Source organism: Carassius gibelio, chromosome A9, assembly GCF_023724105.1.
Source record: "Carassius gibelio isolate Cgi1373 ecotype wild population from Czech Republic chromosome A9, carGib1.2-hapl.c, whole genome shotgun sequence".
NCBI classification, from domain to species: Eukaryota; Metazoa; Chordata; class Actinopteri; order Cypriniformes; family Cyprinidae; genus Carassius; species Carassius gibelio.
This window is the reverse complement of record NC_068379.1, coordinates 30,062,597-30,085,009: the sequence shown is the minus strand read 5'-3', so window position 1 is coordinate 30,085,009 and position 22,413 is coordinate 30,062,597. Positions and strand designations below refer to the sequence as shown.

The following is a 22,413-nucleotide window of genomic DNA, read 5'->3' as shown; positions in this document are numbered from 1 at the left end:
TTTAACAAGGGAACAAGAAAAGAGTTTATATCTATATTTGTCTTTTGTTGCAGATGACAGATTTAAACCCCTAGGAAAACAAGAAGGAAAGAAAATGGTGAAATATAAACTTTAGTTTAAAAAGCAGGTAATTTATGGTGATCTGAAGGAGTTTAAAGTCATTGTTGTCCATTTTTCATTGTTTCAGTGATTAAAAACTAGACAGTAGGATCAGCTAAACATTCCATTGGTTGGTCAGAAATCTTCTACATACTGACTTGTCCAGAACCACAATTTATTAAGCGTATTTCACATGCACATGGGTATGTTACTATGAATTCACAAACATTTATGTAAAAATGACCAAGACCTTGCATGTGGTTTGGCTGAATGCTTTATCTGTAATTATTGCTAGAAAAAAAAAGGATTTTTATTGGATTTCAAATTCAATAAAATTGTATACACCACAGTGCTATAAAGTAGAAGAAAACTTTCATTTGTAGCATGATTTATACTAAGGTTATCAGGGGGTATTTGATTAAATTATATCACAATGTCTGGAGCAACAGTAAATGTAACTTAAAGTATGAATGAATATATTTACTACTCTGTACCCCAAGTGACAATGTACGGTTAAGTGTCAGGTAAGCGACCAGTGCATTTTAGCCAATCAGAAAAATCCCCTGCTTTTTACGGGTTCAGATTTACTGACGTCAGATTGACTGACATGTTTTTGGAGGACAGGATTTTAGTGAGGGGGTGTGTAGAATTGGGGTAGAAGTCTAATTCTAGAGGAACTTATCAAAACAGCTGAAATTGCTTACAACTATCATGATAGCAAGTTCTCGCTATACAAATAACTATTATTTCAAGTTGTCAAAAATGCAGAAATTAAAAAGCCAATGTTTTCACTACTGATTAGCTTCTAATTTCCACTCCCTCGTCTCATCTGAATCATTTTGGCAGACAGCACAGTACTGGGACACAGTTGAAGTTGTATATGAATTAGTCTTGCTATGACTAATTTGAACTCGTTGCCAAACTAAGCTTCAAGTTAACTAGCATATTCATTAGCTAACTAATTCTAAATGTCAAGATAATGGAAATCCAACTTGAAAGGTTTACTAGAAGTAATGCAAATGCTGTTCATATGTAAATATTTTCCACCTTTTGGGAGTAAAACCCTCTATGATTTTCTAAAAATGATAATATCTTGCATAAGGTGAGCTAGAGGACTTAAAGTATTCAAAATAATGCTTGACTAATGTTGTATTTGAATCCTCTTCAGTCTCTTAAAAACTTCCGAGGGAAAGGGGAGGAAGCAGCTGTGAGCCTTGTTCTTTAGAAACTTGATTTACTCTCCATCTCCAATGCTTGTATGGCACAGAGGAGCAGAGGTGGGGGGTGGGGGGTGTCCGAGTCACATGGCAGCTCTCCTCAAATAGCCCAGCCCAATGGAGTGGCCAATAGCCTTTCCAAACCAATGTAACATCGCTTACAAGCAGTAGTAATATCACACCAAAAACAGGGATGGGAGTCCTTTTCCCCACACTGTTACAATAGGCTACCAAGTATGGGTAATAAGAAAATGTAGCCCAGAGGAAGGTAAAAGCTGTAGGGGAAGACATTTCAATGAGTTATTGTGCTTTTCTTGCTTGCATGTGCTCATATCTGGCTGCTTTGTGTTCACTGGCATGGAAGAAATCTGCTCGGTTTAGTCAAACATGCCAGAAGTCTGCTGCTTTGGAATGTGTGTCTGTCAAATGTACAGCAAGTGTGGTTGTCGTCTGTGTGGTCTGCGATTTTTTTCAACACAGTGTCATTAATTCATCACCAATATATACACCGCTGTTCAAAAATTTGAAGTCAGCGTGATTTTTTAAAAAAAATGACAGTAATGACTTTAATATTGTTCCAAAAATATTTTTCAAATAAATAGAATTTCTATTCAGCACAAAAATTCTGAAAAAAAAAAAAATCTACATACAACATTACAATAATACTGCCCTCAAGGCGTAGGTATAGGGCTATGAGGGTTATCTAAACTTTGTTGTTGTTTTTTGTATTATGTGTTTTGTTGTGTGTGTCAAACAAGTGCAGTGCTGTGGAAAATAATTTTCCCCTTGTCGAAAATAAAGTTCAAGTAATATTAAGCATCACAACAGTTAACTAAAAACTAAAATGTATTAAATATCTATTAAAACACTAGATTTATCTTGCGTTCCTTAGCAGGAGATGCATGCTTTACTGACTGTGATGAAATGCATTGAAAATGGTGACAAATGCTGAACCCTTTATTGCACCACCCACTTAAATACAATGACTGATTTATTCAAAGGAATGTTCGTCTGGAGAATGGCCAGATACTGACTTGTACTGGCTTGTCTTTTTGTGTTCACTTTCCCCAAGTAAATAGATAGAACATAGAAACACTGAATGTAATACGGGTGTTTTGTTCTTTGAGATAAAATTCAAGGCTTTGGCAGCAGTCCAAAGTAATGATAGAAGAAGAAGAAAAATCACTTTTTCAGCATGTTGTTTTAAAATAGAATACACCAATTTTTGTTCTCCAGGAATTTTTATGTGCACTTTCACTTTCAGCAATTAAATCTTTCCACAAAACTGACACTGTACACAGTTTAAAGGAAAACGAAAGGTATGGATAGATCATATATATCTATATATATATATATATATGTGTGTGTTATACTAAACTAGACCAATGGTTTCCATAATGTTCTTAGGCTTATATTGATGTGCTGCAAGGAATACTGGTTCAAAGTTTTAAAGAAGCGTAAAAATAAATTGAAGCACTGTTAATAACGTATATTTAAAAAATATACTGTTGTTAATCTAGTGACATTATTGTTGACCAAAACTTTAAGACAAGCCTCTTCAAAATCCATCTAACCTCACAGTGACCTCAAAAGATCCCCACATCTATATACGATCTGCTCATTGTCTTGACTTGTATTTAGGATCTTTAGCAGTACATTATAAATCGTGGTTTAGTGCATTTTGTATGTTGAATGTCTGCTAAAAATGTAAATGCACAAAACCTTGCAGAGACATACTGGTGGTGCTGTTTGATCAACTTTAATCAAAGTAACTTTTGACCCGCTGCAAAGGCTCACAGAGAATGGAAATAATTAGTACGGTTTAGATCTCCAAGGAAACGGCTGCCAAACACAGCTATAAACTAAATTTCCAGCCAGTGCTTACGCCAATATAAAATGAAGTTGATTTCGTAGAATGCTGCTTTACAGTATTTTCCCAAATCCGGCATTTTGTTTGTATTTTAACCCTTTCCTTTCAAACCGTTCTTTTTCGTATTTATGTACTTAATACAGAATTTAATTATGACAAATAATCCAAAGAAAAAGGAACACTCTTAATCATTTTACCATGTTATGTAGATCATTTGTTGTTTGTTATTTTTACTTTCATAACTTACAAACATAAATGACTCACATTTAAGGACTGTACAAATCCCTAACCTTAATTCTCATTCTGGTTTTATCTCTTTCTTTGATCTGATATGATTTTCTGATTTGCACCAAATGTTTTTTAACCAAGCAGGGGGAATGTACTATTGTCAGAGGATCTCTGCATCTCAAATGTAAGTTGAACAAAGACTTCTTCCTGTTTGAAACCTCCCACATACTATGTTCTGTTAGCAGGCACTAACTATTTCTGCACATTTTGTAAATCCCAAGGGAAATCTGTGATGATCCCTCCAATGTGAAACCTTGAGACATATTTTCCTGCTAAAACCATCTTTACTAGATTTGTCTGCATTCAAGCAAAGCACAAAGCAATGAAAATCCAGAGCATGCAGACTATCCATTCAATGTACAAATGTTTACCACACATGTTTTTAAAGACCAAAAAGGGGGTAATTAATTTTTAGAATTGTTAAATTTAAGTACATACAATTTTTGAACAGGTCATGAGAAGACATATTTCATGACCTTGGTCTCATTATTAATTACTTATTAACTGATTACTAACTAACTGATAACTTTGATCCTTTGATCTGCGTCTGCCAGATCTCCTGGGAGAGTTTGTTTCCAGATGTGGTTGAGGAAGTTCCTGTTACAATATATATGGTTGTCTGTATTTTCCCTGCATTAACATTTGAAAACTTTTCCACATATAAAGAGAGGTCTTTAACATCAAAAGTATTCTTCAGTTTCTTGTCAAGAATCAATTCAATTTCTTCCTTTGAACCAGAGGTTTTATTTCTAGCATTTCTGAAAATATAGCAGCTGTATATAAACAATAACTCTGACCTCTAAACTGGTGTTTGAAAACTATTTACAATAAATACAATAAACAAAGTATTATACCATAAAGAACGAGAAACTGATATTATTTTTAATTTCTTTAAAGGATTCAAATCATATCCCTGAAATAATAAGTGCTCATGAATGTACATTTTATATATATATATATATATATATATATATATATATATATATATATATATATATATATATATATATATATATAATTATTATTTTTATTTTTATTTATTTTATTATTTTTTATTTTTTGGAAAAACAAAGGTGAATCCGTGATTTATACCAATAGTGCTCCAAATTCAGCATACACTATATCACTTTTACACCTTAAGAATTTTTGGTAACACTTTAGAATTTTTGGGGTGAACTCATCTAAGGACTGTCAGATGAGTCTTGAATCTTTCACATAATGTTTTCAAGTTCATAAATGTGAGAGGACATATACAGGTGCATCTCAATAAATTAGAATGTCGTGGGAAAGTTCAAGTAATTCAACTCAAATTGTGAAACGTGTATAAAATAAATGCATGCAGACTGAAGTCTACTTTAAGTCTTTGGTTCTTTTAATTGGATGATTTTGGCTCACATTTAACAAAAAATTCTCAAACAAAAATCCTCAACAAATTAGAATATGGTGACATGCCAATCAGCTAATCAACTCAAAACACCTGCAAAGGTTTCCTGAGCCTTCAGAATGGTCTCTAACTTTGGTTCACTAGGCTACACAATCATGGGGAAGACTGCTGATCTGACAGTAGAGAATTTGAGTGAACTGGACTGAGTCTGGGGTCAAGGCATACAGATGTGTCAGGGAATTTAGCTACAGTTGTCGTATTCCTCTTGTTAAGCCAATCCAATAAACCACAGACAATGTCAGAGGCATCTTACCTGGGCTAAGGAGAAGAAGAACTGGACTGCTGCCCAGTGGTCCTAATTCCTCTTTTCAGATTTGTATTTCATTTGGAAATCAAGGTCCTAGAGTCTGGAGGAAGGGTCCAGGTTAAGTTTCCACAGTCTTTGATGATTTGGGGTGCAATGTAATCTGCTGGTGTTGTGGTCCATTGTGTTTTTGGAAAGTCACTGCACCCATTTACCAATAAATTTTGGAGCACTTCATGCTTCCTTCTGCTGACCAACTTTTTGAAGTTGCTGTGTCAGCAGGATTTGGAACCTGCCCATACTGCCAAAAGTACCAAAAGTTGGTTAAATGACCATGGTGTTGGTGTGCTTGACTGGCCAGCAAACTCACCAGACCTGAACCCCACAGAGAATATTTGGGGTATTGTCAAGAGGAAAATTAGAAACCAGAGACCAAAAAGTGCAGATGTACTGAAAGCAACTGTGAAAGAAACCTGGGCTTCAATAACACCTCAGCAGTGCCACAAACTGATCACCTCCATGTAGAGCTGAATTGAGGCAGTAATTAAAGCAAAAGGAGCCCCTACTAAGTATTGAGTACATGTACAATAAATTAACATACTTTCCAGAAGGCCAAAAATTCCCTTTTTTTTCTGATTTGTTGAGATAGTGAATTGCTTACATCACAATTCCTTAAACTACTTCAGTCTGTGTGAATTTAATTCATTTAATACACAAGTTGAATTACTGAAATGAACTGTTCCACAACATTCTAATTTATTGAGATGACCCTGTATTACAAACAGGCCTACAGCCTCAGAATAAAGTAAAATATCCTTATTTAAGCATGATATGCCTGACTAACACAAAGTTGTATCAGTCTCAACCATCCTGCTAGAGTATTCCCTCCATTTGCTTTTGCCCTTCAGCCATGTTTTAGTGAAGACCTCCTCCAAAACCAATAACCACTGCGCTAAAACATGTTGGGCTTAAGTAGATCTCTAAAAAATGTTGCCTACAATGTTAAAGATAAGCTAAAGTCTGAGCTACAGGCTGTTGTTGGATTAAGTCAATGACAATTAAAAATGTAATCACTTGAAAGAGAGAAATCTTAAGGTACCCTTACTTTTTGATGTAGACCCAGTGAAAGGAAACTAGGGGGAGGACTCTTTTGAGGTTTGTGCTTCTAACTCAGGAACCACAAATTAAATAGTTTTTTTTTTCCCTTAGTGAGGGGAAATGATTTGCACCTACTGGAAAATGTTAGCAAAAGCAAGATGGCTGGATATTCTGTATGACTCACTGCTGGGATATCTTGGGGGGAGGATGGTGGTCGTCTACTTGAATGTGGGGCTGAAACATTTGTTTACTTTCCAGACAGTTTGGCTAGGAGGCTCCAAAAGGGGACCGCCATTGAGGGCCTGATTTTCCAGAGCATCGTAAAACAGGGGAGGGCTGAGGTCAGGGGTGATGCTTAGAAATGGTTTCAGTATAGAAATACTCTCTGGGAGATGGGATACTCGAACAATATTCTGATTCTAATTTTTTCCTCTCTCTTTTGCCTTCCTACAGATTTTATCTCAATCAATAATTGAGGTGCACACACGTGGTTTTGGAAGTATCCACACTTTTCAAGGTAGACAAAATAATGTCACACACTTAAAAACTCACAAGAGTTATGACTAACAGGTCAGCCTCAAAGCATAAATCACATTTTCTGAAGATTGGTAATTTATGGCATTTCCACGTGGTTTAACCAAAAGGGTCACCAATCCAACGGAAGATATTTAATTATTATTTGAAGATATTTAATTATTTCACTTTATTTACTAATATAATTTTATGCAATCTTTTAGTAGAACAAGGAATTTCAAATGATAAAATAATTTTATGGAATAATTCAGCTAGGTTTATATATGATGTGTATGCTTTAATTATTCTTGCTTTGTGTATAATGTTATATGTCATACATGAGACAAAATGTTTTACATTTTATTTTTAATAATTAATATTTATTAATTCATTAATTCATTTATCTTTTATTATATATAAGTTTATTTATTTTTGAGAAAATACTAGGCTCCACTTTTTGTAAAACTATATTATGATACTTGAGTAAATGATGAAAGCGTAATTATATTTTATATATGTGTATATATATATATATATATATATATATATATATATATATATATATATATAATAAACCTTGTACTGCTCATGTTAAACTGCTTTTATCAGTGTCCACTTCCAGCAGTAGTCACACCACTTACCCTCCCCCACCACCCTCCATTACAGGAATGTGTGGTTAGTGTAGATGGTCTGTTGCCTGTCCCATTGCGGGGATGTGATTGATAACTTCAATGCTGCTGAAAGTTAAAAAGCACAAAAAAAAAACTATGATAGCCTTATGCAAACTTTCCTGGATGAACACTGGCATTTTATTGTACAAAATGTCAGTGAAGTCAAGCTATCTGATATTTGGACTGCTTTTTTTATTTTTTATTACAGCGCTGGAAATTGATAATTGCATGCTTAAACATTTTGCATGTCTCAGCAGAAAAAGTTGATTCATTCAAATGTGGATAAAAAGATAGCTCCAAGCAATTTTTCCTTTTAAATAGCTGTTAGCTGAGTAACGACAGCCAGGCATAGCATAATTTTTTGGCCCGTTGTTAGTATATGTGTGTTGCTACTTGCAGCTTTCCATGATATGTTCCCTCAATTCAGGATTAAGGGCTTGGAACAATAAATTAATTACTATTGTTTATTGCTTACAAAATAATGGACATTTGCATTGCTTCTTTTTTCTTCACATACTCCCTCAATATCTTGGCATTGATGAGAGAAAATATGTTACTTGGCATATTAGGAAATTACACATTTCAGTGTTCGTGTTTATGGATCTAAGCCTCCATTCCTAATCCTAGGATCATGTATTGCTTTCCTTCTCCTCCTCCTCCACTAAAAAGCACCATTGGTTAGTGAAACCATTGCAAAATTTAGAAGAGACACATGTTTATAGTTTCTCTCAAAACTGCCTGTGCTTGGCCCAGGTTCTTTTTATTCACTAAACTAACAAGATCTATTCAAAAACTCTCGTCCTCTTGTCAAATACTTGTTCAGTGTTCACAAAATGTAATTTCTCTCTTTTTTGAAGTAACTTGAAGCTTTTTATACAAATCAAGCAGTGAATACAGTTTTCCATGGTTTGAGAAGCATAGTGAGAAATGCAGATGTAAAGGAGAGGGTCTGGGGGGTTGCTGTAAAGGGAGCTGGGCCTTTGGTGTGTGAAGGGGAAATGCTAAGGCCATGATGAATAGGTTCTGTATGACCTCAGCGCTCAGACCTGTTCTCCACATTGACTAAATGTTGCTTATCTAATTAAACTGTTTTCTGGAAGAAGTGAAGACTTCAATGTTAAATTACACACACACATATATATCAGTGGTGTGTGGTGGTGTTCTAAAATGAGGCAATTTTTTTTTTTAAATCAAAGTAAATTCATGTCCCAGTCACATTTCTTATTTACATACACTATCAGAAAAAATTAAATCTATCAACTTGCCTCGGTCTTTCCTCGTGATGCAAAGAGACACAGAGGGGACAAATTGTTGAATAAATTTGTTGTTTTTGTTTTCTTCGGGTACAAAATTATTCTCGTTGCTTCATAACATTACGGTTAAACCAGTGATGGCAGATGGACTGTTCTGATGATGTCTTTCATATTTTTCTGGACCTTGACAGTGTAATTTACTAGGCAGTCTATGGGACAGTCACAAGCCTCCCGGTTTTCATCCAAAAAATCTTAAATTGTGCTCCAAAGACGAACAAAGATTTTACAGGTTTGGAACGATATGGGGTAAAGTGATTAATGATTCAATTTTCATTTTGGGGTGGAGTAACCCTTTAATAATGACAGACATTTTAAAATACTTAATATTTTCACTCTCCAATTATATTTACCCATAACAAACAAGGATAATGAAAGAGGAGACACATTTTTATAACTGCAGAACAAAATGTTGTATTTATTCGGATCATCTTAAATCTCTCTAGGCCATCCTCCCTTGTAAACACGTCTGGTTAGGTGTTTATTCAGGGGTTCTTTCTGTTGCCATCCTCATAAAGTGCAGACCTGTCAAGTCTGAATGTGCCGACTTGATATACGACTTACATGTGTAAAAATAAAACATGTGTAAACTATAAAACACCTACATGCTGTTGGTGTTTATTGAAACAACAAGATGCAGACAAATCTTGAACCCATGCTATAACATTGTTGTAGAACAACTTTGGTGATCCAAACTGAGTGTGCCAAAAAAGGAGTGAAATGCTTTAAGACCAGAATAAACACAACAAACACAGAGGACAGATGGAAATAGTAAAACCAGTTAATAGAAAAAGTTGGAAACGGGTTTATGGTGTACTGTGCATTCTGTATCGATTGAATGGATTAAACATATTTTCTTCAGTGTTGTGGTATTGCCATTTGCTGTTCAAGAGTGCTGCAATACGTGAACTCTTGGGATTGGAATCTGACTCGACTTTTTGCAGATGTTGTTTGTGCTGTTGTTGGATTTAAATGTTGCTGATCCTCTTGCTATTCTGTGTGCTTTGCCTTATTTATCCTACCTGCAACACTATGTTTTGTGCCTGTTGCTTCAGCATTTGTATCTTTTGCAGTCACACTTCTACACAATAACAGTATGGTTGGTTTTTCTTTGTTTTTTTTTTCTTTGTTTTTTTTTTTTGGTTGTTGCATAAATAAATAAAAATGGCACATGATTTACAGAAATAACACAATTGCAGTCTTACATGCCAAAAGGAAGCCTGCCTTCTCCTGTTTCTTTTTTCCCATAAAGGGGAGTAGAAAAACCTTCTGTGTCTTAGTTTTAGTGTTTTATAACCGTAACCTTGTTGATTATGTGATCGCAATACCATGATATTCTATAACATTTTGTAATTTATGCAATGTTCTAATATTATGGATGACTGGGTACTTGAAATGTTAGGGGGAAGGGGTAGTTTTGAGTCCAGTTTTTTTTCACTATCATAGTTCATCACTGAAAAATGCCCTTAAGGTTTTTTTTTTTTTTTTTCTATAAATAGGAGGGCAGGGACAAGCATCAGATTTCATAAAGAGCTTCATTTTCTCTTAGTGCTTGGACTGCCCATAATGCAGAGCACAATAAATGCATTTCAGTTTCAGACAATGAAGCTTTGTTAAAATTCATGCAACATATAGGAGTCATTTTATTGGCATTTTGTGGGATAATTTATAAAAAGTTGAGGCACAAGTCAACAATCAAACGTCAGCTTAGTCATGGGAACTTGACATAGGTGAAGTACAGTATGACACAAATTATTGTTTTAGAGAGAACTGTACCTAGTGGTCTTTAAATAGCGCTCCTTCTAGTAGACCTGTAATCACCAAGCCCTAAAGGTAAAGCCACTCGACATCTAACCCATCCTAAGCCTATAGCCAGTATTTACATCACATAAGACATCTGTCTGTCAAAGCCCAACTTTAACAGTCAAAGGCATAAAGAGTAGCAATGCCAGTGTAGAAATTGCTGTTTTGGAATTGTTCTATTTTATTTATTTTTTTCATATTTATGCTAAAATGCTCCTTTGATAATTTTTTTTTTTTTTTTTAATGCTTTGACTTGCCTTGAATAGTACAATTTACATTTAAAGTAAAACAGTAATTTCAACGTCTTTTTGTAACCCCTCTCCCTCTGTCTGGATCTGCTCTGAATCTTGGCACTAACATGGTTTACGTCACTTTTGGCATGTGGGAGAGTTGAGGGAGTCGAGAGTTTTACATGAAAACCAAGTTTTGAGTCCTTGCTCAAAAATGTCAGCTCTCTGCGTGATTTGGCCTCATTTAATAATTTCTTTGACTTCTAACTGTTTGGGAAATGCATGTGTAATGGTTAAAATGCATTGCTCTTAGCGTATAATGCTTCTCTGTAAATCCTAAAACACTACAATTCCCCCCACTGAACAAATGATTTATCTCTCCCACAAATTCACCAATCAAAAAAAATCAGGCTACTTATATATATATATATATATATATATATATATATATACAGTATGTGTGTATGTGTATGTGTGTGTATATATATATATATATATATATATATCCATTACACAATTACAAGTCTCTGATTTTTTTTTGAGGTTCAAGGAAAGTGCATTACAACACTTAAACAATTGTATTACAGAGCCACCTGGTGTTCTTAATGGGTATGGCAAAATTTGAATGGCTAATTTGCAAAAAAAAATTTGACAATGAAATGTGACTTTTTCCCCCTTATGGAATCATGTGAACCATGTGTCATGGAAACTTCTTTATTAGCTCACAGCAGGGGACTATATATTTACATATGGTAAATACATTTTGTTTACAATATACTGTCCAAGTAATTTTTTTCAACATTACACAATGTTAAGAATGATAATGATTTAAAATTATTATGATTTAAAAAGAGCTGTAAATGCAATCCTTGAGTTCATTTGTCTGAATTGTTTGGTTGTAAATATGGGTTATTTTGTTCTATTGGTAATTGTAAATCTGTGCATAGTCAAACATTGTGTTCTGTGTTCAAAAAACAAGGCTGTAATAGACATTTTTTGCAGAAATGCCATAGAAGAACAATTTTTAGCTTCCCAAAGAACCTATCTGTGAACAGTTCTTAAAAGAAAAATTTTTTGATAGCATGAAGGACATTCTAAGTTGATAAATTTGAGCAGATGTAAGCATTTTGAGAACAGTTTTTAAAAAGTACCGGTACTTTTATATGCACTATTTATGTTTTTGCATTATGCCAGGACAAGTTAGTGTCTGAGTCAACTTTATTCAATATTTAGTGGTGTTCATCAACTCTAAAGTTTGAAATGTATATTGAAGAGAACGTCTAGTGCACCACCTGCATAAAAATGTCTTTCTAGTAGTGTTTATAGTTCATCATGGCCATAAACATTGTACTCCTTTAGCGATAAGGTCCCATCAGCATTGTGATCATTCTTATGGAACACATCTGCCACGACATCATCAAAATAGGTTTCATCTTTCTGTGTGTTTAACTTCCTTGCTTCCATTTTCAGGTATTCTTTAATCTGTAAATCCAAAAATGATCAATTATTAAAAACAATAATAATGAATAAATAAAAATGATGTATGCCAAAGAGAATTACAATTAACACGCATTAACTGATGTCTATTACCTCTTCTTTTGTCAGTGCCTTGTCGTTATCAGCGTCAATTTCTTTGAAGGCTTCTATGCTGCGTGGTCCTCTGGTTATGTACAAAAGCTCCACCTCAAAGACCACTGTTGCATTTGGTGGTACAGGACCTATTCCATCACAGAAAAGGTGATTGTTAATGGTTTAAATCTTAAACATTACATTTTTTGTTGGAACTTTGCATTTATAAATCATTAACAAACATTATATAATGCTTAATGTTATGTTAATGTTAGTTAACGTGTATAGGGTAAATTCGTTTTTTATTTTTTTCTGGACACTTTTTTGCCATTGAGACGACTGCTCATAAAAGTATGTTTAGTAAACATTTATAAATATTTGCAAGTGATGAATAGTTTCCACTTTAGATTGGGTACTTCAAAACATAAACAAAAATTCCTAGATTATTGGTTAAAATGTGTAAATAGAGGTCTACACAAAAGACCAACAAATGAAGATCATATGAACTGAAAGTTTACTGACATTTGTAAGCATTTCAAATTACATTAAATAATCATATGTTAATCATTAGGTATTGTTTAGTAAGTTCATTAACAAGAGCATTATTTCATATTTCTAGCTATGCGAATAAATATTAACTAATGATCTGTTAAGCATCAATAATGTTTGTTAATGATTAATAAATGAAAGTGTTACTTCTTCATTAAGTTGCTTTGGAATCACTGTGAAATGTACTAAAGTAAATTTTCAGATTAATATGAATTATCTAGCTCATAATTTTTTACTGTAAAATAAATAAATAAATAAATAAATAAATAAATAAATAATTTCTATAATTTGGGCTTTTAATAAATGATCTTTAAAAAAATATATGGGGGAAAACTAAGAATTCTCATTTTCTACTTCGCTGTTATCTAAAATATTGCCCAAATCCATTGAATTAAAACAACAACAACAACAAAGAGTACTCGAATAAAAAATAAAAAAAAGCCAAACAGCGCCACCTGTGTAAGGGACTGTATTACTTTCTTTTCGTATTTGAACTGAGAGAACGTCTGTCTGATGAATGCAAGACAGAAGAGACCTACCTTTTCCTTTCTCGCCGTATGCCAGAGACGGAGGAATTGTAACTTTTCTCTTCTCCCCTTGACACATGCCGTCCAGCCCTAAATCGAGGCCCTTAATAACTTCTCCAACGCCTAACACAAACCAGTGCGGGTGACCCGTGTTTGTCGAACGACTAGAAAATTAATACGAACATCTTTAAGTGGCATTGGCTGGAAATAAAAAGACTTTATCGTTAAGCTTTTATCTAAAACTCCATTAAATACGAAATACACTGTTTGCTCTCTCTTTCTCTCTCTCTCTCTCTCTCTCTCTCTCTCTCTCTCTCTCAGGTAAATATAACCGGCATTACATTAATGCAACAACTTTATTTGTTAAAAAAAAAAAAAAAAAAACTGCGTTTACCTGCAGTAAAACTGGGATCCATCTTTGACCAGATATCCATCATAATGAGCATTCAGCATGTCTCCTCTCTTGGCTTTCTGGCTGCAGTTTTCTGGCAGAAACGTTACCTCAATTTTAACATCTTGATTTGATTCATTTGCCCGAATCAATACAACGAAGGGATTCAAGGTTTGCAGAGACAAAATCAAACAAAAGTAAAATGTAAATCGCGGAGACATCTTGCACATCTGACGGCGTGGCGGCGGGGGCCGGGCAGCTGACGCGGCAGCGCCACCCAGACAGTACTCACATTTCACACTTCACTTTTGGAGTGTTATTAAAAATCCGAGTGAGTTTATGGGTTGAATCTAAGCAAACATTTTAAGCATTTTAAGGTCAAGCCACACTGCACAGTTAACACTGTTGGCTTCAACACCTCTTTTCATTCGTAGTTACGTAGACAACGATCGAGCTACAACCTTATTTTCCTCAAAACGACTCTTCCTCCGCATTGGACAAAATACACTCACAAGTACACACTTGCACAGGCGGCTGCGAGGGGATCGTCTGCAAAGTGCAAACCCCAAAAAGCGTTCAACGTTGAAATATGGTTGAAATAAGGTCCGTTGTTTTAACGTTGAAACAACATTGAAAATGTTTTATGCTAAATGGTTGAAAAAGGTTAACAAACTTTTAAATTATTTATATTAAATTATTTAAGGTTATTATTGTTATTTTAATAGCATTTTACAATATTTTAATCATGATACCTATTCTAAAATCTAAAGGTAGACTATCATCATTAACAACAATACAACTAAATACATTTCACTGCTTTATCACTCTGATATAATTCCTATTGGTTGTTTTACTTTATTACTTTGATAATGATTGGTTAAGCTGTCATCCAGGAAACTGGACAATGAATCAGTTTGCGCTTTTCTAAATTTTAAAATATGACTGTTATATCGTCTTTCTGTGAGTGAGGCCTCTTTCAGGTTTTTGACTCGTTCCTTAATCACATGACAGACCCAAGACCTCCACATCAGCATCAGAGCCTCTGCACTGCAGTGTGCCTGTGTTTATAGCCTCGTGATGACTGTTTACATGCAGCACACTTGGGCTTGCTTTTTAGCCAGTTAGCATATACAATTTATATGTTTGAAAACTGCCAAACTTACCCCAAACCAACCCAAATTTTGTTCACCCACCCAAGCCGGATTTTTTTTTTTTTTTTTTTTAGAAAATTTTAAATCCAATGGCAACTTGTTTGCTGGTGTTTGTCTGTGCAGTGTGAATTCAGGGGGGCCACCCCTAGGATGATTTGCAGTGGGTACTATGAATTTGAAATGCAGAATGTAAAGTCACAATAGTTTAATATTGTTTTTATTAAATTTATTAATTTATTTTTACACACTGCAGCTCTGTGGGATATGGAATACTTTAACCTGCAATTAAATGAATAAATTATGTTCTGGTAATTTAAACATAAAACATTGTAAATTTGATTATTATAAAAAATAAAAAAATGAAAAGGCACCTTAAATGTGAAATTAAAACTGCCAGTAGGTGGAACAGAGTCACTGTTAATAAGCGAGTCATTGCGATTGAACCAAATCATTTAAATGGTTGTTGAACAATTTTGTCCCGTTGCTTTTATGGACTCTCTATGCATGGGCTTCTCCCTTGACTTTATGCCTTCACTTCCCCCTGATTGCCTCATAGACAGTAAAAGATTGCCTGCAAGCTTCTCCTCCGTAGACAGTAAAAGAAATGGACACAGCGACCCCATTGGATTCAACGGAGACAAGTGAAGTCAATTAGAAGCACGCACTTCCTGGGGGTCGAGCGTACTGCGCAGACACAAGTTGCGTTCCATTTGACAGGGTCCCTACGCAGTGTTCACTGCTCCCTACTCCCTGAGCATGGACTTCACTGACAAAAACCGCTCATTTGGAACGTCCAGCAAACGTCATCAAAGAAAGTCGCCGATGGGGTCACGCAGATTATGATATAACATAAATATATAGGACTACATTCATATAAATTTTTTTATTTACAATCACATTTAAAATATGTCCACTATACAATAAAAAAAACATTGAGCACTATATAATGAAAAAAGCTGAAAATAATGTATCGTGTAGGGTTATCTACCTTTTGTCCCAATAAGGTGGCATCCATTTAATAATTTTAAATAAAATGTATACTCAAGTTATTATTGCCAACTGTTTTATAATGTATTACAATGATGAGGTATTGGCAATAAGTAATTATTACAAAAAAAATCCTGTTATTTTATTATAAATAGAATCTATAGCTATTTGCACTTAGTGTAAATAGAATTTATACAACAAAAAATACTGCTATTTTTCATTAGTGTAAACAGCATCTATCACTAAGAAAATATGCTATTTGTACTTACGCCGCCTTCACCTTCGCCTTCAGTTGAAATCAGCTCCGTAATACACAATACTCCCCCAGTGGAAGTCGTACTACACTGCTGAAAAGCATCAGAAAACTTCGGAAGCGAGTAGAACAAAAATGGCAGAGGGATTAGAACGATTGATATTGTCTGTATCTGAATGTGCAGTACTCTATGATCTCTCTAATGAGGGTTATAGAGACGTCAATCGGAAGGCTGCTGCATGGAGGAAAGTTGCCCAGGATGTTGACATGTCAGGTCAGCTAAATGAGTGAGCGAGATCGAGAGTGTTCGAGAGCGGGGGCCACAATATTTAATTATTCATTTTAATTGTATTAACTGCTCTTATAATTTTAGAAAATCATGAAAATAAAAAATTACATGACAACTTATCGTTATAAAATCATTATTTATTTTACTAAAAGTTAAGAATTCAGGTTTGTTTATCAGTACCATAGCAATGCAAACTTCAGTTGGAATTGTCGGATAGGAACGGTCCGTAGCCTTTCGCAAGAGTTCAATTTTTTTTACGCATCCGAATGACCAACGGACAAAAAATGTTTTGCACCGCACTCGTTCGGACCCGGTTCGTAGCCATTTGCATGTGGTCTGCGAATCTCCATAAGAAATGAATGACTTCCGGTCATTTCGTAGCCGTATCGGAGCTGATATCATCTTATCTTAATACTTCCTTGTAAATTATTAATTTAATTAACAAAACTATGGTTAAATTTGCAGTTACCATGGCTATAAGAACGATAATTTTTGGTGTTATTCTCGTTAACACCATGGCTATTTTCATAAAGGAACATGGACATTTAGAGAGCATTAGATGCATTTGTTCATCTTATTAGAAGTTAGTGTATCAGAATTAAGGGTGCTTTCACACTAGCACTTTTGGTGCGCACCTGGGTTCGATTGATGTCAGAGTTTGGTTCATTTGGATGATGTGAACGCTGTCTTCTGTACTCTGATGCGCACCCGCGAACCGTACCCGAGTCCCCTTAAAAACGGTGGTCTGGGGTAAGCTTCATGTGAACTCTGGTACGGTTCGCTGCTTATGTGAACACAGTCGTACCAAATCGCGGAAGTGAACCGCTTTTAATGACAAATTATTTGATGAAAATGTGTGTTTGTGTGTGTGTTTCACTCACTGTCCTGATGAGCGTGAATGACGTGCTGCAAGCAGAGAGCTGTACATCTCATTTATGTTCGCTTTCAACGTTCTTAATAGGGAGTAAATGGATAATTGTGTGTGCATTTATTAATCATAATGAGACTATAATCATCCCATATCTTTAGAGCATTTTCAGTATATTCGTAAAACAAACACAAGTGCCGTTATGTACCGAAGCTTTATAAACAAAACGAACAGTTCAAAAACGTAATACATAAAAGTGCAGAGAGTTGTTATGCATTTGCCACCTTCTCCTGCGCTGTCGTTACCAAGCAATGGGGTAAACAGCTGCTGGCTTGATGACGCAAGCGAACCGTGGTTCGGACTCAAATATTATAATATGAACACAGTCCAGTGGGGGCAGCGGGAGGGGGAGTAACCGAACTCTGGTTCGGATCAGGCCAGTGATCCAAGTGTGAAAGTACCCTTAAAGGGGGGGTGAAATGCTATTTCATGCATACTGAGTTTTTTACACTATTAAAGAGTTGGATTCCCATGCTAAACATGGACAAAGTTTCAAAAATTAAGTTGTACCTTTGAAGGAGTATTTTTGGAACAAAAATACTCCTTCCGGTTTGTCACAAGTTTCGGAAAGTTTTTTTCGAGTATGGGTCTGTGTGACGTTAGATGGAGCGGAATTTCCTTATATGGGTCCTTAGGCACTTATGCCGGAAGAGCGCGCGCTCCTGTATAGCAGAGCACTGAGAGCAGAGACATTCACTGATCAGAGCGAGAGCGAAATGTCACAAAAGAAGTGTGTTTTTGGTTGCCAGGGCAAGACAACCCTGCACAGATTACCCCAAAAAAAACAGCATTAAGGGACCAGTGGATGGAGTTTATTTTTACAGAGCATCAACGGAGTTGTGCAAGTGTTTTTGTTTGTTCCCTGCATTTCGAAAATGCTTGTTTTACAAACAAGGCCCAGTTTGACGCCGGATTTTCATATAGTTTATTTCTTAAGGATAATGCAGTCTTGCATAATGCACTTTCCACAAGTACACCTTAAAAAAAAAAAAAAAAAAAAGACGACATAAAGAGGAACTTTGTCATTTTCCAAAAGCGCTAAGCAACTATATACAGTTTCAATACATTCCACATAGAGACGTCGTGGCTGCTGCTCTTGTTAAATTTCAGCCTCTGGATCTGATTCTGGACCATAAATATACGCTGAATCTGACTGTTAGCCATGGTTTGTTTTGGATGATGTTTTTTCCTCACGGTAATGTCACAGCTTCCAAACGCTCTCAATGCAAAAGCCTACTCGCGCTCGTGATTCTTTAGCTCCGCCCACACGTCACGCCTCCAGTCGCTCGTGTTTTTCCGGGAAAAAAACGGTACAGACTATCTTTCTCTTATAAATAGAATAAAACTAAAGACTTTTTGGAGTTATGAAGGATGCAGTACTACTCTATAGGTACTCAAGATTAACAGGATATTGAGTGAAAACGAGCGTTTCACCCCCCCCCCCCCCTTTAAAGTGTTACTTTAAGGGGGAAAAAATGCATACAGTTGTTTAATATAGCTATGCATGTTGTATCACAAGAATAATGGAATAACCTGTAATTATAGTATTTTATTTCTCATGAAGCTATAAAAAATTTGCATTTATATTAAATGTGTTATACTACACCATTTATACTTATGTTTTAGATAAAAGAAAAGATTACACAAGCGGAACCTCTGCAATTTAATAGAAACATTTCACACTAAGTAATTATTTAATTTAGTGATGTATAAGAGTTTTTTTTATTTTTATTAAAAGACTTTTGTTTGTAATTGGTAATGAGCGTACTTTGTTACTAACGTAACCTTGGTTCCCTTAGATATGGAATGAGTGTGACGCTATGGGGAAAAGGCCTTTTTCTCAGATTTCTGAAACCTTTTTCAATCGCGCAGTGAAACTGCATGATCATTGGTTCCTGTAGTTCGATAGAAACGAACCAATAGCAGCACAGCCCAAACGCAAAATGGGTGGGGCATCGGGCTATATAAGCGGCTGTCTCACCTAGGCAAACTGATTTAATTTGACGGAAGTGACAACATGAGGTGCCCTTGCATATAGAATGGCAAAGTACGAGCGTTGCTCATGGTTGGTTAGGGAAAATTTACACAGACACAAACACTTAAAGCAGTCATTGTCAATATAGGGATCACATAGGACAAAAGAGAAATAAGGTAAACATTTACAAAAGAAGCTTACATTGAGTTTGTCAAAATAGGTGCAGTCCAAAAGATTAGCTAGTTGCAGCAAGGCTGGATAGTTGGTGTGGTGGGCTATTTCATGCTTTATTAGCCAGTACAAGCACTTGAACGCCCCCACCACAGCTTCATTATTTTTTATATATTATATAATTTAAAAGCCCTTGCTAACATACGTGTACTGCGTTAAGCTATAGATCAACTAACACTGTCGATATAGAAGTGTTTAAGCTACCAAATATATTTAGTTGCACAAATTTCAGAATTGGAATATTGGATATTTCATAACATAGTATGTTTGCAAATATTTTGAATAAAACAGGAAAAACTATATATAAATGCGATCCATGTGGCTGTGTTGTGTCACATGACAAGCATGACTCGTTGCCATGGAAACAATAAGGCGGTACACTCTAAAATAAGGGTCGTCTAAAAAAACGCTGGGTGCTCAGCTAGAATATTTTAAACTCACGTGCGAAAGGGTTAAAAAATAAATAAATGTATTTAAATCTTTTTAAAATGTGTTAGATGATAACCCTGTTTTCACATTTATTTATGTATGTATTTTTATATTTACCAAGCCAAGCTGGGTCAAAAGTTGTCATCGAGTGATAACTGGACTTTTGATGAGTGTCAGGGGTAAGATGCGCAGCACTTACACTTGGAGCAGTAGAGCGAGTGCTGCAATCTTCAGTTCCCTGTGTGTTAGGTGTGCGTGCGTGTGCAATCATTGGGATAATTTTAAATGTATAAACACAGACAGAAAAGACATGACATTGTGGAAATAAGATAAATACCATATTACTTGAGGGCAAATTAGTTTGTTTAATAAAATAACAAATTGTAATCTGGCGCTATAAAGAAAATCAAATCAAATTTACTTGAACTTCAAGGGGGGAGGGGCGAGCCGTTAGGAGGGCGGGGTGCCCCCCTTATATGGTAGGGGAAACCCTGAGTTGGCCTAGATAAGACGGCCACATATATAGCCTGATGCCCCACTCCTTTTGGTGGGTTCGGATGGGCTCGCTCACCATGGTTCATTTCTATCGAACTACATGAAATAATGGTTTCACTGCATGATTGAAAAAGGCTTAAGAAATTGGAGAAAAAATACTTTTTCCCTGTAGCATCTCAGCCTAATGCCTTAGGAGTGTACTATCGAAAGGGAACTGCCTCATATGGTGTCGCCTGGTTTCTCTCAATACCGCATCTTTCAAATAATTAAACGATAATAAACGAAAATAAGCTTGAATTAACAATGAAAACATTTGTCTTCAATATAATTATGCTTTAGTCAGTCTTATCAACATCATTTACCGCTATCATGCTACCTCTTTTCATCCTCTTCTTGTTTTTTTCTGCTTTTGGCTAGCAGAAGGTTAAGTCTTCTTCCTGTCCCAGTTTGAAAACGGGGTCCCCCTCCTAGTGGGGATGCATATATATTGCTCAATGTCATATTAATAATGACATTTCTGATTGTTCAAATTGTCAGCTGTCGGCCTGCCCTATCGCTACACCTCTGGTTACGTAGCAGTGTCTGATTAGGGGTGACATGGGCTGACGATGTAATTGTTTCAGAAAATATACGGATTTGCTGTCTAATAGTTACATGAAAAAGCAAGGGTGCCATTTTCAGATTTATCCAGGACCTGGTTTCGAAAAATATTAGTTTCACTCTCCCTAAAATCAGTATCTGTGTGGACGAAACGCCTATATGATACAAAAGCGTATATACCCAGTGCCATTTCTAGGCATAGTCGAGCTAAAGTTCAAAGGCCAATTTAAGATAGTGGTACAGTAAATAAAGAGCACAAAATCAGTATTTTGTTTAAGCAGTATTTGTGGCGATTGATATATCAATTTGCAAGATTTGTCCAAAAGGTGTGCGTTTTTGCGCCAATGCATTGTTAAAGGATCAGTGTGTCATGTAATATTCCCATATAAACTTTAACAGCCAATTAAAAATATTGGTATATTAAAATTTGCTAATTTATGAGATCAAGACATCCTTTATTAATCCGCTTGGTCAAGTTTAATGCATCCTTACAGAGGCACAGTATACAGCTAAATGAGTCTCTGTGTAGACGGGGCCAGAGTCATTTAATAAACTGATTCATTCAAAACACTGAATCATTCAGTAACAAAACACTGCTGCATGCTTGAAGATTGCACAGTACTTCTGCTGTGATATCTGTTTGGAATTTGGAACTATTTTAGTTGGTGAAATGGAACAAAACAGTCAATATTGTGTCCAAAATGTAAGTATCTTAATTATGTGGCTACTGGTTTAATTAAAATCCGAGAAACAATTGCAATCGTGAGAATATTCATAACTACGTCATGTTTTAAAATAAAAATAAAAAAACATTTAGAATTTTCATTCTTTTAACTCTTCTTTGAGTTTCTTTGTGTTCTGTTCAGCTCTTTGCTAATTTCATACACTCATTTGATCCCATAAAAGTCTCTTTCAAAGAGACCGATAGCAGCGCGAGCCTAAACAGCACGACAGATACCAGAAATGCACTATCCATTATCAATCGCTGTTTATGCTGAATGTAATAAAATCAGAAGAATCGTTCTCGTGTTTCGATGCTTCACTGGTTATTTCTTTTTCCATTAAGTTTTAGTCAGGCAATTTGTCGGGCAAGTAAAATTCTCGAGCCATTTTTCAGTAAACTTGCATTTAAGTATTTTTATTAGGAAAACTTTATTCAAGACTTTTTAAGGACCCGCGGCCACCCTGAATAAAAAATTGTGCCATAACTAATTGACGCACACTGAGACCACTGAATAAAGACAAGACCAAA

At 35.4% G+C, this 22,413-nt stretch overlaps 1 protein-coding gene across 1 annotated transcript; it reads right to left on the bottom strand.

Moving 5' to 3' along the window:
- Window positions 1-11,485: 11,485 nt before the first annotated feature.
- Window positions 11,486-14,320, bottom strand: fkbp7 (FKBP prolyl isomerase 7). The gene is made up of 4 exons (XM_052606827.1): window positions 13,827-14,320; window positions 13,445-13,596; window positions 12,378-12,505; window positions 11,486-12,269 (listed from the first exon to the last, which is right to left on the bottom strand). The coding sequence occupies exons 1-4, from the start codon at window positions 14,051-14,053 to the stop codon at window positions 12,108-12,110; spliced, it is 669 nt and encodes a 222-aa protein (XP_052462787.1). The 5' UTR covers window positions 14,054-14,320; the 3' UTR covers window positions 11,486-12,107.
- Between the last annotated feature and the right edge of the window lie 8,093 nt (window positions 14,321-22,413).